At 52.5% G+C, this 18718-nt stretch overlaps 1 protein-coding gene across 1 annotated transcript; it reads right to left on the bottom strand.

Annotated features, from left to right (window-relative positions):
• Positions 1-9433: 9433 nt before the first annotated feature.
• Positions 9434-18387, bottom strand: CA4 (carbonic anhydrase 4). The gene is made up of 8 exons (XM_042915445.1): positions 18257-18387; positions 13669-13722; positions 12724-12879; positions 11873-12018; positions 11656-11754; positions 11331-11397; positions 11023-11189; positions 9434-10048 (listed from the first exon to the last, which is right to left on the bottom strand). The coding sequence occupies exons 1-8, from the start codon at positions 18312-18314 to the stop codon at positions 9854-9856; spliced, it is 942 nt and encodes a 313-aa protein (XP_042771379.1). The 5' UTR covers positions 18315-18387; the 3' UTR covers positions 9434-9853.
• Between the last annotated feature and the right edge of the window lie 331 nt (positions 18388-18718).

Raw genomic sequence — 18718 nt, 5'->3', positions numbered from 1 at the left:
GGAGAGAGAGAGAACAGGAAGGAAGAGAAAGCAAAGAAGGAAGGGAGAGAGAGAGAAGCATGCCTAGTGTGGACTCTAAGGAAATAATCACTATAAATTTGGAGTGAAGTCTAAACTCCATTACTTACTTGAAAAGAACATTGAGGGGCACCTGGGTGGCCCAGTCAGTTTAGCATTTTAGTTCAGGTCATGATCACACAGTTTTGTGGCTTTGAGCCCTTGCATCAGGCTCTGTGCTTTGTGGAGCCTGCTTGGGATTCTCTCCCTCTCTCTCTCTGCCCTTCCCTTGCTCACACTGTCTCTGTCTCTTTCAAAAATAAATTAAAAAAATTTTTTTAAAGAAAGAAAAAGAAATTTGAGGTCAGGGAACTGCTACACTGCCTAGGTAACACCTTTCTGGAGGTAGCAGCTTGGGCACTGTGCCTGGCAAAGGCTTGGATGAAACATTTCATCTGTTACCCTGTTTGCATTGATAGTCCGTTGTGGAAAACCTTTTCCTCATCTAGAGCACAGGCCCCCTCCCTGAACTGGAACTATCACCAGATTCCACACTGCAGCGCCTCATGAATCTGCTTATATGCCGGCTGTGCTGGCCTGGCCACAGCAGCCTCAGGCTCAGTGAATGGTTACTCCCTGTGATTACACGGGTTTCCCTGGACCTTACTCTTATCCCCATAAAGTCCCACTCCCCATGTACATGTTGAAGGCAGCCTCTAGAGGGTATCTCAAGTATATCATCTATATCTCTATCTCTATCTCTATCTATATCTCTATCTATATCTGTATCATCTGTCTATATCATCTATATCTATATAGGTATACACACACAAATTTGTTAGTATTTATTTTTGAGAGAGGAAGAGAGAGAGAAACAGAGTATGAGCAGGGGAGGGGCAAAGAGAAGGAGACACAGAATCTGAAGCAGGCTCCAAGCTCTGAGCTGTCAGCACAGAGCCTGACGTGGGGCTCGAACCTAAGAACCGTGAGATCATGACCTGAGCCGACGTCAGACGCCTGACTGAGCCTCCCAGGTGCCCCTCAAGTATGTCTTAAACTAATCCTTTCAGCTTGTCATGTGGTGTCCCTTGAGCAGGAACATCCAATCTCTGGTCCCCTCATGCAAAACTACCACTTCCTCCCCCAAATGTCCCCTCACAGAGTGAAAACCAGGGGCAGAGTTGCTCACTAGGCCCTTAATCAGAGCTGCCAAATCAGCTGCCTGATCCCAAATCAGAGCTGCCTGGCCCCCACAAGCAGTGTTAGTGTTTAGATGAGATTGCTCTTTCCATTTTGTTTAGATGAGATTGCTCTTTCCATTTTCATATGCCACGTCCATAACTTTTATGACCTGTTGAATAACAAGAATTCAACCAAGTAAGCTTTAAAGATCTAACTAGCTTTATTAATTGATTCATAAATCAGGCAACATCTCATCTAGCAAGTAGAAGGGAGCTCCGTGGAGCTGCAGGAAAGAAAAGGGTTTTAAAGGCAGACAGGGCACAGAAAAAAGGAAATTATTAGCAAAAAGAAAAAAAAAAAAAAAAAGCATTGTTTTAGGCGAGGTCACCCTCCTAAGGGCAATGGAAGGGGTCTATCAGTAAATTTCCTAGTGCTGACCAGGAAATTTCAGGTTGACTGGCTAAAGGTTACATTCCTAGGGGGACCTGAAACTGCAGTTAGGTTAGATATTAAGTCTTGGTTTGCTGACATTGGGCTCTTAACATAAGTGACTCCATTTTGGGCCTGAGGTTTTCTTTCTAACAGACTCCAGTGTGAATCCCAGAGGTTGACTCATAAATGCCACACTGAACTCCAAGTCCTCCTCCCCTATGACCCTTTACTTGGACCCATCATATCACAGCCAACCCCTTTCCCTTAAGAGGTGTCTCCCAGGTGACCACTCAGGCAGTAGACCCTGGCAAATCTGTCCTACATACTCCAAGCAGCTCCTGATAAAGCTGTTAACCCTGTGGCTGTGCATGAACCCACAACTTAAACTAGAGTAAAGGCCCAATTCACTCACTTATGGAGACTGTGGCCAGTCCAGGCTCACAGATTGGAGGGGCAGTGTCACCTCGGGCCAAGGATTGGGAAGCAAATACCATGAGGAGGACACACGATGTTGGGGAACAGTGAAAGCCCAGAATCAAGTATCTCCTACGCCCAGGCCCTACATGTGGAAACAGCTGTTCAAACTGTAACAAAACCAGGCTGATTGTGTCAGTCACAGAAGGAAAGTCAGCATAAATAGAGCTTGGAAAACCTGGCTTATCTCTCAGGATTGCCCCGTGGGCAAGGTAAATATTTAGTTCCAGCCCTGGAATGGTGCCTGCTAATTCTGTGTTTTGCTATCATTTTTTTAAATTCATTCATCCTGCAAACATCTGCTGCCTGCCCCGCTTTGTGTGGCCAGCCAAGGTGTGGCACTTCCATACTCTGATGGCTAAGAGGCTGCGACCCTTCAAATCTTCTTCCTTCAGGAGATCTTGGTGGGGAAGAAGGTGGAGAGCAGACATTGAGGAGGGCTTCACAAAGGAGTCCCTTTTGAGCTGGGTTTTGGTTGGCGTGTTAACCTCACGAGAAAAACACAAGTAGGGAGGGGCAGGGGATAGCGTTCAGGTCTAGGGAACAACATGTCTCGGGCTGGCTAGTGACTTCTAAATTCAAGCTTCCCTGGAAGCACTTCCAGGCCAGCAGCAACCAGTTCAAGGGAAGCAGCGCAGACCGTAGAGTTTGTAGATCTGGCAGCCACCCATTGGCTGGCAGGGGCAAGTCCCTTTACCTCTCTAAACCTCAGTTTCCTTCAGAAAAATGGCAGAGCATGGTGATGATCCAAGGGTGGGCATGAGTACCAAATTGTATGGGTCCAAGTCCCAGCACCACTGTACCACTTGCCACTCATGGGTCCCTTGCATTTCGTTCCCTCCTCTGAAAATGGAGAAAATAGAAATGCACATCTCAGAAGCTTGTTTTAAGGATTGAGACATAAAGCATGTCAAATAGTTTTACCTGAATAAATATTAGCTGCTATTAGTATACTGTTATTTGCGTAGAGTCAGGACTAGCAATGCCTGTGCCTGGGTTCTTCCAATCCAGTATTGATTGAAAGTCTACTATGTGCTCTATGCCATTGGGGCACTGATGAGCCCAAACTGCCCCACAGGTTGGCTTCCCCAGGAAGCTGACAGAGTTCAGTGTACAAGATGTTTATTAAGAAGTGCCTCTAGGACCTTCCAACACCTGTGGCAGAGAGCAAAGGAAGCAGGGTAGGATAAGGGAGGGATGGAGCTGCCACACAGGCCCGGTGGTGACCTTGGCTGGCCCCACCAAGAGCTCTGGAGCTGGAATGGTCCCTTGGAGTCACCTCGAATTGGGCTAACTCTTCATCCCCCCATGCTGATCGGTTTTTGGCTAGAGGCTGCTGCAGAAAGGAGTGTGACCTGGAGTGAAGGGGCTTCCTTCCCCTAGAGAGGCTGACAACTAAAGGCATCCACACTCTGACAGTGCTCACTGCTGGGACAAGCCGTTCCTAGGGCTCTGAGCTGGGCAGCACATCATCCACTACAAACGGATGGAAATGCCTGCTGCCCTGAAGAGGCTGTGCCAGTGGGAGCTCTTGCTCTAAAGATTGCTGTCAGGATTCAATGGGATAGTGGATGTAAAGTACCTTACAAAGGGCCTGGCATGCAGATAATGATAGCTGAAGGTAGGAAAACAGATCAGGGTGATTACAAGGCGAAAGGAATGGGAGGAAGGGTGTCTGATGGACAGAGGGAACTCAGCTGCTGACTGGTGTCTGGGTCCTCTTCCTGTACTCCAGGCTGTGACGCCAATAAGCACTCCGACGCCCGCAGTGTTCTGCACCTCTTGAGTCTCTCCTCAGTTTGTAAATAAAACCCTGGCACCCAGCCCCTTCTGACCCCACCTGGACACGGCGGCCAGACGCTGCCTGAGGGCTCCCTTCCTCAAGAGGTGGCTGGTGTGATGGTGGCGGGGCTGCAGGAAGGGACACTGGCCCTCCAGCTCAGGGAAGCGGGAGTCAAGCAGAGGCCAAAGGAGAAGGAATGAGGCCTTGGCACTGGCCTCTCCCAAGTCTTTGGAAAACTGTGGGGAGGAAGTCCATTGCTGCAAAGTGTACCCAGCTGCCCTTCCAACAGGGAACCCAATACCAGGCAGGGAAGGGGAAAACCCCTCAACCAGTGTGCTATCAGTTCCTGGAGGGTGTGGCCAGTGGGAGGGAGAGGAGATGGCCAAGGAGGAAGTGGTGGCTGCCTTGGTCTCTGACCCCTCCTTTTGTCTGCCCTTCCTCTTGGCCTCAGTTTCCCTGACATAGATGGAATGAGGGTAGGGTCACTACATCTGGTAAATACAAAATCAAGATGCTTATGCAGCTAAACAACATAATGTTTTAGTATAAGTATGCCCCATGCAATTTTGGAGATACACTAAAAAAAAAAAAAGTGTTTATCTGAAATTCAAATTTATCAGGCAATACTGGGTGGGTACAGACCATAAGCTGGGGGAAGCCTGCAGCAAATCCAGACAGTGTAATAGGTGTACTGGCAGATGGCCAGGGACAGAACCAGCAGTGGAGAAAAGGACCCATCAGAGGGCAAATGTGGTAATCCTGCTGCTCCTGAGGAAGGACCAGAGGAAAATGAAATGGATCCCACAGCAGGAAAGCGGCAGGGGCCTTGGATAGTCTCAGCCAAACTCTAACCTGGACCACCACCCAATAAGGCAGGAACATGAGAGCTGCAGAGCAGGCTGGGCCTCAGTTGGCCTCCCCCTCTTGTCTCTCTCTGTTGTTCTGAGTGACCTTGGTGAACTCTGGGCAAAGGTCAGGCTGGGGGGCCTGCCTCAGTGGACTGCTCTGTGTATGGGTGGGGTGGAGTGCTAGGAGGGGGACATCAGGGTGTCTGAGTGGAGAAGTGGACCCCTGGAGGGGTCTTACAGTTTCTCCCTTCCATAGTAGGACTGCCAGCCCATCTCATACCTACTCCTTACCACAGGGGCAAATCTATGCATCACCCCTCAGAATCCTGACCTCCACATATTCTTCCCTACTCCCATCTCTGGAAGTGGTCAGTTTCTCTCTGTCTGTAGGTCCTACCCATCCTTCAGTGCTCTAATAAAAACAATCATAATGATAACTACAAATTATTGAATACAAACTCTTGGCCAGGCATCTTGTTTCATCTTTACACTGACCTTATGAAGTAAATCATCATCATGCCCATTTTACAGATGAGGAAATGGAGGCTCAGAAAGATGAATTAATGGGTCGCCTGGGTGGCTCAGTTGGTTAAGCATCTGACTCTTGATTTCAACTCAGTTCATGATCTTGCTGTTAGTGAGTTTGAGCCCTGTATCAAGCTCTGCGCTGGCAGTGAGGATCCTGCTTGGAATTCTCTCTCTCTCCCTCTCTCTTTGCCCCTGCCCCACTCACCTTCTCTCACTCCCTCTCAAAATAAATAAACCTAAAAGAGAAGAAAGAAGAAAGAAAGAAGAAGAAAAGAAAGAAAGAAGAAAGAAAGAAAGAAAGAAGAAAGAAAGGTAGGTGAATGAAGTTACCAAAGGCTTCTCACTTGCCTTTCACAGCTGTGGAAGAGGACTACAATCTAAATCTGTGTGGCTCTGGGGCCCATGCTCCCATGTGTCTATGCCTGTATTTTGTAGACCTGGTACTGCTGTGCCCTATGTGTCTGCCCTTGGGTCAGAAGTCCTGGGGAAAGAGCACAGACTGGTTTTTTTTTACCTGAATCCTCAGTCCTTGGCACAGAGGAAATAATAGTGTTTGTTGAAAGATCAAAATGTACCTTTGTCCCTTCCCTGTCCCCTGGCCCTCTCCCTCTCCTCCCAGGCCTTGCAGCAGCCAACACTTGGAATGTGAAGAGCCTTCCACGTGTCCATTCTCAGCTGGTGCTAAGGCTCAGAGGAAGGAACTGGCTTGTGACTTGTCTGTCCTGTAGCTGTCCTCCAAAGGAAGCCCCTCCCCAGGGCTGCCTGGGCCCAGGGACATGTCCTTAGTCCCTAGAGGAGATAATGCCTTTGTCCCTACTCAGATAAACAAACATAGCCTGCTAGATGTGTAATTCAAGGTGCAGGAGCAGCGCCCCACCCACAGAGATGGGCCTGGCTTTCCTCCCAAGGTCACCAGCAGGAGCCTGAAGATAGCTAGGCCCAGTTAGATGGAAGGGTCAAGCTTGGCCCATTTTGTAGATGGATAAACAGGCCCAGAAACATGGGAGCCCTGTTCCCAGGCCTGCAAGGCCACCAGCTTCCCTGCCTCTTCCCACACATAAGCACAGAGCCTCAGGGTGGTCCCACCACACGGGGATACTATTCACAATGTGGTCTCCATATAGGCACCCCTAGAGTTTTGTGACATGGTGACCTTTTTGCATACAGGTATGCATGTGCATGCTCACTTCACCACCGCCCATGATGCTGGGCCCCTATAGACCCTTCTACTTTCCCCACCCGCCCACCGCCCACCCCCCCATATACTCCAGGCACTGTCAGATCAGAGCACAGGAAGCAGGACCAGCAAGTGTGCAAACTGAGAGCCAAGATGGGGAAGTTTATTTTCCAAGAATCATCTAAACACATGGGGAGTATTTTTAGCCCCTGGCTTCCACCCAGATGCCAAACCTAAACGGGGCCAGAGAGGGAGGCCAGAGAGAAGAGCCATCAGGGATACAGAGCAGCCAAGGGAGACAGGGTGGGACAGGGTGCTACAGACCCCACCCTACCCCCGATCCAAAGATCTGTCTCTCTGGGAACTGCCACAGGCCAAAAGTGGCAGTGGGAACCAAGGAGGTGCAGAGTAGTGACCCCAAATTCTGACAGGTCTCCTAACCCCTCTCCGTGCTTCAGCATCCTTATCTGTGCAACAAAGAAATAACGCCACCCTTTACAAGGATTGTAGAGAGGTCCATGTCTGGCCCTCAGCAGGCATTGGATGAATGTGAATCATGGTCTGTGCTCGGAGCCAGTAACCTCAAAGAAGTCAGGTGCTGACCAAAACTGTCAGGCACTGAGCCTTCCTCAGGCCTGGCCAGCGGCAGTGAAGAGTGTGCATGTGTGTGTGTGTGTGTGTGTGTGTGTGTACACACTGTATGCCTGATGCAATGACTGAGGAGCATCAGAAGTAAATGAAAGCAGGGCTGTGGGGAAGGCAGGCAGGACTCTCTTTCTGAATAAGGTTGCCCCTGGTGACCCCTATCATCTCTGGCCACGTTGTGTCAGAAGCCAGTCTGGGTTGGGCACAAGGAACTTAGAGTGGCCTCTCTAGAAAGGGATCTGCCCAGGGTGGTGGTGGGGCAGCATGGAGGGATTGAATTTGCTCAGAAGAGGAGGCTCTCAAGAACACACACCCCACAAGAGGGATTGCCTGTCAATCTCAACCTCCAGGATATGGGGGCTAATTCCAGGAATGGCTCCTGCAGTAACTGGCTGGGAATGACCTTGCTATGAATCATGTGCTGACGGCACCTACTCAGCTTTAAGCACGCAGGGGAAGTCAGGGGAGAGGCTTGAGCCCTGGGACCTGAACAAGCTGTGCTGATTCTGTCCTCCACTGGCCAGGTTTATTATTGTGGGGTCAGGGGGACAGGAGAGGGTCACATGCCTTCCGCAGGGGTTCCTTTAAGTCCCTTGGAGAGAGTTGGGACTTCCGGGTTCTGCTGCCCTGTTTTTTACTGAATCCTGCCTTGAGGGCAGGGATAGGGGTGGGGCTTTATTGGGGAGGGGGGGAGTTTGGATTTCTGAGAGCCCTGAGCCTTGGGTGGGAGGGGGCGGGTACAAAAAATCTCAGATCCCCCACAGGCTGCACCAGGAACCAAAAAGAACAGGTTTGGTGCCCACACACCCCCTGCTGACACACGCCACCTGCTGTTGTCATGGTGACCATAACACCACCCCCACGGCTGTGTGGTCACTGGTGAAGGGAGAGGGGTGCTTATTCTTGGTCACGAAAGGAAAGGGGAGGGGAGGCTTCTCCCTCTCGGCAGGCTCTGCTGGGAGTGGTCAGTCAGGGGCTCTGAGGGTGTCAGGGCGGCAGAGGGCTTAGAGGTCACCTCTGCCAACCAGCTCCCCTTCAGAGAGCGACAGTATGCCTGCCAGGGCTTCTAGCATCGCATAATGGAATCCCTTGAGTGCCTGACTAGCTCGCATGTCTTCCTGCGGGGAAGTTCACCGTGTACAGATGGAACTGTTAGAGAGGTTGTCCCCACAGACATGGCCCTGGCCTCCTCTTTACCTAGCAAGGCCCCTTCTCCTCCCCTTCCCCCACCCTCATGCTCCTCCAAAATCCAGCCCTGCCCTAGATGATGAGATCCCAGAGCCTGGGGCCCCTTAACTCTGGGTTGCCGACTTGGGACCTGTCCATGGGGCCCTTATTTCCTTCTCCTCCAGTTTTCTGGGCCCTTCCGCCCATACCTGCCTCTTCCTGGTCTCACTTGCAAAGTGTTCAAAGACCTGTGATCCATCAGCTCCTGGATCCCTGCAGCAGCCTCCCCTCACTCATCACCCCTTAGCTGTTTCCCAATGAAGCACATCAGGCTCTAGCTAGCTGTCTCTAGGGGCTCCCAGCTCTTTCACATTCAAAACCAACATCCTTATAATGTCTTAGTGCAAGCCCCTCCTGCCCCCCACACAACTGACCTCTCCCTTTTCCCCCTTTCTCCTCCCCCCTTCCTCCCCCTCCCCCCTCTCCCTCCAGCTCTCTTAACACAGTTTCTCCCTCCCTCACTCCACTCCTGCTGGCTGGTCTCCATCCTGTTCCTCTGACAGGCACCCTCCCCTCCACACATGAATACCTGCTGGCTTCCTGATGGAAAGTCTGCCTCTGTCTGCGGAGACCTTCCCTAACGACCTTCCCTTCCTGGTGTATCTTTCTCCATAGCTCTTGCTGCCTTCTGATACATGTACAGTGTGTATATTTTATTTATAGTGACTCTAACTAGACTGTGGACTCCAGGAGGGCAGGCAGGCATTTATTGTCTGTCTTCCCTGCCACATCCCCAGTGCCTAAAACATAGATGCTCAAGAAATATTTGGACAAATAAATGAACCCCCTCCCACCTACCTTGCCTAGGCTGTACCACACACAACCTGCACTCTCCACCCCTAGTACAGAGGAGAAAGTGCTAGGCTGGATCCTGAGCCACTTCTGCCAGAGCCCCCTCTGTGGCCTCCACGTATTCTCCTCTCCTTTCTGAGCCTCAGCTTCCCCCATTATACAATGAAGAGGCTGGATTGGAACTTCTCTGGTTTTCTTTTCTTTCTTTTCTTTTCTTTTTAAAAATTTATTTTAAGAGAGAGCAGGAAATGGAGGAGGGGGAGAGGCAGAAAGAGGGACAGAGAGAATCCCAAGCAGCCTCCATACTGTCAGCATAGAGCCTGACACAGGGCTTGATCTCACAAACTGTGAGATCATGACCTGAGCCGAAATCAAGAGTCAAAAGTGTAACCAACTGAGCCACCCAGGTTCCCAGAATTTTTCTGGCTTTCGCTGTATTGGAACTCAGAGCTATCTTTGCATCTCTCCAAATGGGATGCAGACAGAGAGTTCAAAAAAGGTGGGAGGGGGGCAAAAGGTAGGAGGGGATGCCCCATGGTCCTTGCGTAGAAGAAATATCCAGGCCTTAAGGCTCCTACCCTGGAATGGCGGTGGGTTGAAGGGAACAGAACAGAGACAGTCATGGAAACTAAAAATAGACCTGAGAAAGGCTTCTCCAAAAATATATCTGTTTAATCATCATCAAAATCCAAGCTAGGAAGCCTGAGGAATGGAAGCCCCAGGCCTCTATGGGATGAGAGCAGAGGTCAAGTGTCCAGAAGTGAGCTATCATGCAAGGAAGCCAGCCAACAGACAGGTGAGCATGGGGACCAGCAGGGTTGGCAAGGGTAAGGGCAGCAGCTGTCCTGGGGCCTGAGACTTGAACACCAGGCGCTGTCCCTGGAGCTGCAGTGGCCTGACATTATCTGTCATTTTCAGTTTCTGCTCCGAGTCGTAGTAGAGCTTCGTGGAGAACGCAGCGATCTGTGGAAGGGGCAGGGCTCAACAGGAAGCAGGGAGCAAGCATAGCTACATTTCCTGCTGTGTGACCCCAGGCCAGTAACCTTGCTTCTCTGAGCCCTCACTAATAAGGAGGCTCAGAATCTCTAACTCTCAGGGTTTTGTGCAGATGAAAAGAAAAAGGGGATATAGACTACTTGGCACTGGTGGCGGCTTAGTTCCTATTAGCTTCACTTAGCTGGGAAGCTAAGGACATACAGCTCACCGTTTTGCAGCCCCACAGTCACTGATCACTGCTGTATTATCACTGCTACTATAGAACAGTGGGTCTCAGATTTCAGTGTGCAGTAGTATCACAGCTGGGGGCGAGGAAGGGGGGATGCTTGCTGGGCCCCACTTTGCCAGGCCCCGCCCACACAGTTTCTGATTCTGTAGGACTGGGGTGAGGCCCAAGAATGTGAATGTTGAGCAAGTTCCCAGATGATGTTGATGCCACTGGTCCAGGGACCACTCTTTGAGAACCACTGTTCTGCAATGCAAGTATCACTAGAGCAGGGATTTGGGCCCTTTGGTTCACTGCTCTATCCCTAGAGCCTAGTGTGTTATAAGGATTCGAGCACCATCTGTTGAATGAATGGACTTGTTCCTACTGTGGCTATCCTGACCCTCTCTCAGCTGCTCCTGGCCAGCCTTGGACCCTCCCCCATGCTGATCCCTTTCCTCAGGACATTGGTTCCCTGCCCTCAGCTGGACAACTCCCACCTACTTACAGCGGGCAGCATGGGAGCCTTTTCTGACCTCCTCTGCCATAGCCTCCCCTCCAGCCCTCAAACCAGGGATGGGATAGGCCAGACCTGTCTTGTCTGCCCCAAGGAATGTCTATGGATTCCCTGGTGACCCATCTCCACCCCAGTCCAGGGTGCCTCTGTGGGGATCCAGAGGAATGGTGTGGGGAACTGGGCAGTGGGGGGCCACACCCTTGGCTGGGTCCTAGGTACCTGGTCCTTGTGGAGCTGAATGCGCTCCTGGAACACAGTCCAGACAACCTTCTCCTCGCAGCCTGGAGTGGTAAGTGAGCCCAGGTAGCGGAAGTAGTGCCTCAGTGTCTCCTTCTTGGGGAGCAGGTCTAACAGGCTGATGCTGTCATTCATTGTGGTGTTCATCTCTGGGGCAGAGGCAGAAACAGAGGATACTGTCAGTTGGTGGGAGAAGCAGGGGATCCCTGAGAACCCAGGCCACTGCATCACCCTAGCTCTTCCTTTGTAAGAAGAAGTCTCCTCTCTTCCCTTCACCCCCAGCCACTCACTGGGTCTGGGGATATAAGACAGCGCCTCCACCAAAGGCTGGAAGCCATCATTTTCCTCAGATCCGGCCTGGAACAGAACAGAAGGGGGCTTGACAGGGACATGTGGAGAGCCAGGGGTGACCACCAGCCCATTCTTCTGGACTGTGGTGGGGAGGGCAGGCAGCTTCTGGGACTGAGGCCCTGAGAGGCTCTGGGCTCCCCACCTGGGGGCAGAGAAGTCACTGAGAAACAGAGGGGAAGTCTGGATCCCCCCAGTCCCCTCCTGCCTTGCAGATCTCTGGATCCAAGAAGGAGCCTCTCAGACCCTGGGGGATGAGGGCCCCACCTCCACCAAGAAGGCCAGCACTGCAATCTCATCTTTGGGATCCTGGGCCTCTTTCTCGCTCCTCGATGTCCCCTTCTCTTTCTCATGTACTATGTGCATCTGGTGGGGAGTGAGAGGAATGGAGAGAGGGCCTGTGAGGCGGCTGGACCACTTTTCTTGCCACAGGCAGGTCCACCCAGAGCCCAACAAAGGTGTCAACCCAGGAAAGGGCACTCACCTCCATGGCATAGCGAACCTTGTTGAGGGTGTGTTCTGAGCCCTTATCCAACTCCTTTGACCAGTGCAGATGCATCTGTTTGGCCCGGTAGCGGGCAGCCAATCCTCCTCCAGTGACCGAGGCCTCATCTTCCAGCAATATCATCACTGGAGGGCACAAGAGGGGACAGAGTCCTTGCACCCACCTCCTCTAGCCCTTCCCAATTCCACCTAGGCAGAACCTTCTCTCCTACCTCTGACCCTTCGTAGGCTACATGCCTGGGCCTGTGGAAATAGGATGGAATGGGACAGGTGATATGGCCCAGATTTTTTTCTGGCCTCTTATTGGCCTCTTTGCCTGCCTCTCCCTCTGCACATCCCAAACATGCAATTCAGCCCTCTCCCTGGTGCCCTGGTGTCCTCAAGGCAATGTCCAGAGTCCTCAGCCCTGGGTCACCTGCCCCTGGGTTCAGTTTGGCCAACCCTGGATGGACTTTGATCCCTCCTACCTTTGCTCTCTGTCCACCAGGCACACGGAGCCACACGTAGTTCCCTGAGCACCCCAAGCTGCTCCATACCTCTGTGCCTCTGCACATGTTGTTCCTTCTTCCTAGAATGCTGCCCTTCTCCCATAGCAGACCGGTCTGATTAAAGTACTGAAAATACTATGAAGTGTTCCCTCCTTTCTAAGGCCCTTCCTGTTTCCCCCTACCCTCCCACTGCTAGGCTTTGCAGTCCTTCCTCAGCAAAGGTGGACCTGCACCTAGTCGTCCCTGGAGGAGCCCACCCATCCAAGTCTTCTGGAACTCAAGGGTCCCCGGACCAGGTGCCCATGCCTGCCCAGGTCCCCTATCCCATCTGCCTGAGACCCACCTGAATGCCCATTGTTTTGGACTTTCCACTTTTGCTTCTTGTCATAGCCAGAGAAGGAGAAGAGTCCCAGGTTTGGGTCTACCTGTGCCTCGGTAGTGACAATGTTGATGGGGGACTGGCGGTTCTTCTTGCAGTCTCCACCCCATTGGCTAGGCCCTGAGCAAGGAGGGAGGGTGGGCTGAGAGTCAGGGGCACATAGCACCTCCTCAAGTTCAAGGAGGGGGATGGGAAGGTGCTTGGAAGCTGTGGAGAGGAGTGCCCTGGAAGGGGGCTTAGGAAAGCCTGACTAATGTTAAGCATTATCTGAGGACTAAGAGGCAGGGAAGCAGACCTGGAGGAGGCTGATTCCCTGTAGCCAGTTGATAGAGGCTTGGGAATGGGGCAGCACCAGTCACTGAAACACAGTACAGACCAGAGGAAAGCAGACTGTGGGGGCATGGATCAAATTTGGGGGGAAAATGCAAAGGACAACTTCCCAGGTCCACCCAAAGAGGTGTCACTGGAACAGACCCAACTCTTCCTTTTGTTATATGAGCAAAATGTGGGGCACCTGGCTGGCTCAGTCGGTGGAACATGTGACTCTAGATCTCAGGGTTATGAGTTCATGCCCTACACTGGACGTGGAGCCTACTTAAAAAAAAAAAAAAAAAAAGAGCAAAATGTATCTTTACATCTGATGCTACTGCTGATTTATTTGATAGAAGACATCCTCTTGGTGATAGTGACAGGAGATGCCAGGGACGATTCAGGTCACTCTACATTCCCTGTCTCCTCAGGACCAGGACTGTGTGTGTATGTGTATGTGTGTGTGTGTGTATGAAGAACTGATATCTGACTAAGGAGCCATCATTACCCTTATCCTTCCCACCCTCCCTGGGTCTTCATTTTGACTTGGGCAGTCCCCACCACACAGAAAGGCCTGTCAGTAAGACGTGCTATACTTACCCAGGCAAGCATAGTTGGAGGCCTTGGCTTGAATGTCGTAGCACCAGTGTGAATCTGGAATAGGCAGAGGAAGGATATGAAGTCTGTGTCAGTGTATTTGTGCACACATGTCTCTAGGAATGCACTTGAGCTGTGTATGCACAAGCAACACTGTCTCTGTGTGTGTTTGTGTGTGCGCACGCACGTGTGCACATACATGGTGGGTCAGAGGCTAGGAATATCCATAGAGTCAGAGACCCCCTTGGGTTGGGATGGAGCATTCCTGGAGTCTGGGACAGAGGGCCCAAAGGAAGGAGGCTAAAGAAAATATAGGGATGGGGCGGAGGCAGTAGAATCAGCCAGGCCCCAGGTGTCCTGACCCACAGCACATCATGCCCAGGGCACTACTCCTCAGGCAAAAAAGTCACCCTTGAGGGACCTTAGGGGGGCCTTCTGAGGCTACCAGCTCTACCCCGGGCTTGGTCTCCACACTCTCTTCCAATTGCTTTCAGCCCCCTCCTCCCTTGCATCTCCCACCCTAAACCTGGAAGGGCGGTTCTGGCAACAGCACAGGAGAAGTATTAGCCCAGTCTCCCTTCCTGGGACAATAGAGCCAGGTTCAGCCTGGCCCTCTTCCCAGAGTTGATCCGGATGATGGAGGAGATTAGACTAGCCCCTCCCTGGAACACACACCCTCTTGTGTTATTAAGACCCATTCTGGGCTAAACTCTCACAACCCATCTCGAAAGGCAGTCAGGCCTTTTCCCCTGTCCCATTATCTCACAATCCTGGTTCATGGGTCCAGATTCAGGTTCTAATCCCAGCTCTGGTTCAGGGCAGTAGAACCAGCATCTCTGAAAAGAGGCAGCGCTACAAACCTACCACACTAAATGCAAGATGTTACCATCAGGGGAAACTGCAAGGGCAGAGGGGACACCCTTTGTGCTTTCTGCTCAGTTTTTCTGTAAACCTAAAACTGCTCTATAAGTATAGTCTATTGATTACAAAAAAAAAAAGGCTGAAGCAGCAGGATAGACAAAACATTTGATCCAGAGCTGGAATCCTGGCTGGGCCACATGGGCACGGCAGGTTTAGCGGCAAGTCACCTAATCTCTCTGAGCCTCAGTTTTATCATCTGTCAAGTGGAGCTGATACCATCCACCTCACTGGGCTGTGGGAGGATTAAATGAGAGATAGTAGAGTATTCCAGGCAACCTAGAACATAGTAAACTCCCTAATGGGTCCTTCCCTTCTCTGGCCTCCCTCCCTCTGGCCTCAGATCAGTGCACAGATGGCCAAAGGCTGGGCAGAGAGGAGACAAATGAAGTGAGCTGGAAAGAACTCAGGGATGAGAAAATTCCTAAGAAAAGCATAGCTTCCCACTCAGCTGAGCTAAGGTCTCTGAGCACATCTCCCCCTTCCTGCCAGGCTGCCTCCCTCCACCCCACCTCCTCTGGAGTCCCTGGAATGGGGATGTGGTGAGGAGGGAGCCAGTAGGAGGTCAAGTTCTTGGTAGGGGAAGGAAGGAGGGGCTCCAGGTCAGGAGAGTGAGCATCCACAGAAAACAGGGCACTTTCTCACTCCAGGCCCTTCAGAGTCACCTAGGGTTTTTGAGTTTCCCAACTCTGGGTCAAAGCTGGCTCAGCCTCATTCAGAGTCTGACAGTCCCTGCAGTGTCTTCCCCACAACAATCTGTCCCTGCCCTGGACTGGGCTCTGCTGTTCCCAGAAATTGCTGCATCTGAGGAACCTCCATGCGGGTCAACTCTGCAAGGAGCTGTGGCCACTTCCCACCCAGGCCCATCTCTGCAGGTAGATAGAGCTCTGAAGTTGGAGCCTGTTCACCTGGCCTCAGTCCTGGCTCTGCCTCTTGCTCAATCTCTGCAGGAGGATTACGTGAACTTTTCTGAGCCCTTCATTCTCCCTCAGAACGAACTGCTACCAAACACCCAGGACTTTGGTCAGTGTCCGAGCAGACACTGAATGACATGGAAGGTCATTCACACCCATGGAAGGCTCCTTGTTATAATTATCCTATGTCTTGGGGCACCTGGGTGGCTCAGTTGCTTAAGCATCCAACTTTGGCTCAGGTCATGATTTCATTGCTCATGAGTTTGAGCCCTGCATCGGGATCTGTGCTGACAGCTCAGAGGCTGGAGCCTGTATAGGATTCTGTGTCTCCCTCTCTCACTACCCTTCCCCCACTTGCACTCTCTCTTTCTCTCTCTCTCTCTCTCTCAAAAATAAATAAACATTAAAAAATTTAAAAAAAATTCTCCTATGTCTTCCCCTCTCAAAGGTCCTGAAGGCAGAAGGGGCTTCCAAGGTTGACTGGGAGGCCCAAGGGGAAGCCATTCCAGGGGAAGCCTTGCTTACATCAGAGTCCTGAAGGGCGGAACCCCCTCTCAGCCTCCCCAGGGCCCATCTGATTCACACTGAGCCTTTCTTAGGAATTTGCTGTTCCCCTGACTCTGGCTACAGCTCCTGGTTTTGGAATGGTGACCTCTGATCCACTGTCTTAATCATGGAGACTTTTGCCCTGCTTGGCTGAATGCTCTTGTAACTACTCTCTTCTGGAGTCAAGATCCAGGAAAACATAATGTTGATGAGGCCAGGGGTCAGGTCTACGTCCCTGGGCTGAGGGGAGGGACTTTCAAGCAAGAGGCGGCAGGGTCGCAAACCAGCTCAGGTTCCTATATTCATTCATGAGAGGGCTGCCCTTGCAAATAATTACGAGCCTGCTGCCTCAGTCCATCTCCATAGGGCAAGAGAGGCTCCCCACAGACAGATCTTGGCTCCAAACTCCAAGTTCTACCTAGGTGACCTGCTCTGACCAGGGATGCAGTAATAGACATAACCACATCACCAATCACTTGCCCACCACCCTTCTGTTCTTTAGAGGTGACCGAACTTCTCTGATGGACCTTGCTCAAGCTACCCTCCCACTCTGTGGGGAAGGAGGAATCCTGGAAACCAGCTCAGCAAAAAACCCAAGTATGTCCTGGCAAAGTCTCAGCAACTCCTGGCCAGGGTTCTGGGGCTCAGAAGAAGTCTATGTTCCTCTCCCCTCCTTCACCTTCCACAGCAGCAGATACTCGGGAGTGTGATGTGCAGCCTCATCACTCTTCAGCCTCAAATGTCCAAGGGGATGAAATGGGTGGAGGAAGACAGGTCCCAAGATAGTTCCCAGTGAAAAAGCCTCAGCACTTAAGGAGAGCACAGCTTGCATGAAGGGGCAGCTGAGAAAGATTCCTGGCTGGCTGGTCCCAGGCAGTGGTAGAGCCATCACTGTCATCACATCTGGGGGAGTCTGCCACGCGCCATGCAGGCACTGCACTAAGTACTTACACCCATTATCTTATTTGAATCCTTAAAACACCTAAGGTCAGAATGACTATCCCTATATTGTAAATGAGAAATTTGAGATTAAGTGATTTACCCACCACCACACAGGTACAAAACAACCGAATTAATTGCAACTGTTTCTTTTTTCTTTTTCTACTAAGCCCACTGAAGCGGGTTTCAAACTCTCAACTTTACCTAGAAATTTTTTCACACCCTGTCTTTTCTCTTTTCTCCTCTCCTAGAAAGAAGCCAACAGTTTCTGCAAGATTCCCCTCATCCCCCCCTCCCCCCGGAACACCACACACACACACACACACACAACCGGCCAGCTAAATCTTTCTTGCAAAGGGCACACACTCTCCTCTGCTCCTGAGGACACCCTCACCACTCAATTCCAGAACTCCAAAGAGAGGAGCATCTAGCTTTGGAGAGTAAGTCTAGCCGGGTGAACCCCTAGGGGGACCATCGGAGGGGTAGCTAAGCTGGAGACTAGCAGATGGGGGCTTCCTGAAAAGGAGACCGTCCCCGTGGGGTCGCAGAAAAGATGCCTCCCCGGATCTCTGCGCCCTGTGCGGCTGGAGGTGCTTTCGGCTCTTTATCAAATATTAACACACCACTCCCGCCACCTCCCATCTAGACGAATAATTAAGAGCTCGGACACACATTAATCTTTACATGAAAATCACCCTGGCCGGAAAGACCGGCTCGGCCAGGGCCTCGGGTCTCCCAGTGTCCCTAGCCTGCAGGCTCCCAGTACAGTGCTGGGGGCTGGGGAAGTGAAGGGGACAGGCAGCCTCAGGCGACAAGGAACCCGGGGGCGGGGGGGGGGGGAAGGGGGGATACCAGGGACCCACCGCACACAATCTGCACCCGTGCTCTGGGAGGGGGACAGCCACTCAGCACCGAGCCCCGGCGGGACGGACTGCGACCGTCTGAGGAGCAAAGGCGCACGCAACTCCAGAAAGGGAAAGAACCGCTGCGTGCGTCGAGGCGGGTGGGAGAAGCATCCTCATCACTGTCACGCTCGCAGGGCCGAGGTCCCGCAGGGCCCCGCGCGCCCCCCGCAGCCCTCCACACTCGTGCACACACCAGCTCCACAGCCGCACGTGCCCGTTCGTGTGCGCCCACTGGCTCGCGCCCGTCCCATCCGCTCGCCCCCGTCGCCGCGGCGGTACCCAGGCAGCCAGAGCCCGACGCGCGCCCGGTGTCTCGCGCGCACTATGGCTGGGGGCGCAGAGGGGCCGGGCGGGAGCCCGCGCGTTCACCTGCGCAGGCCAAGGGCCGGGCAGCAGCGAGGGCCAGGAGCGCAGGCAGCAGCCGCATCCCTCACAGGAGCAAACACGCCGCAGAGCCGGTGGGCGCGCGCCGAGGAGGCCTCCGGGGGTGCCGCGATCATGCGGGACCGGGTTTTATAGCGGAGCCGCTACGGGAGGGAGCCCCGACAGCGGGACGCGGAGAGTAGCTCCTCCCCCTGGCGGAGCCTCTCCTCCCCGCGTCCTGTCCCAGCGCTGAAATCCTCCGCTCCCCTCCTGGCCTTCCCACCCCCTGCCGAGCCACCTTGTGCCTTGTGCCCGGAACAATCCTCTTCCCTTCCTCCGCCAGCTCCTCTCCTCTCTGCCCAGAGGTCGTGCCCTCCCCGCCATAGCCCCCTGCCCCCATCCCACACGGGGTCTCCGGTTTGGGAACAGGGTGGCGACTTCGCGAGGTACTTGCTCGACACAACGGTG

Source organism: Panthera leo, chromosome E1, assembly GCF_018350215.1.
Source record: "Panthera leo isolate Ple1 chromosome E1, P.leo_Ple1_pat1.1, whole genome shotgun sequence".
NCBI lineage: Eukaryota > Metazoa > Chordata > Mammalia > Carnivora > Felidae > Panthera > Panthera leo.
This window is presented reverse-complemented; position numbering and strand designations above follow the sequence as displayed.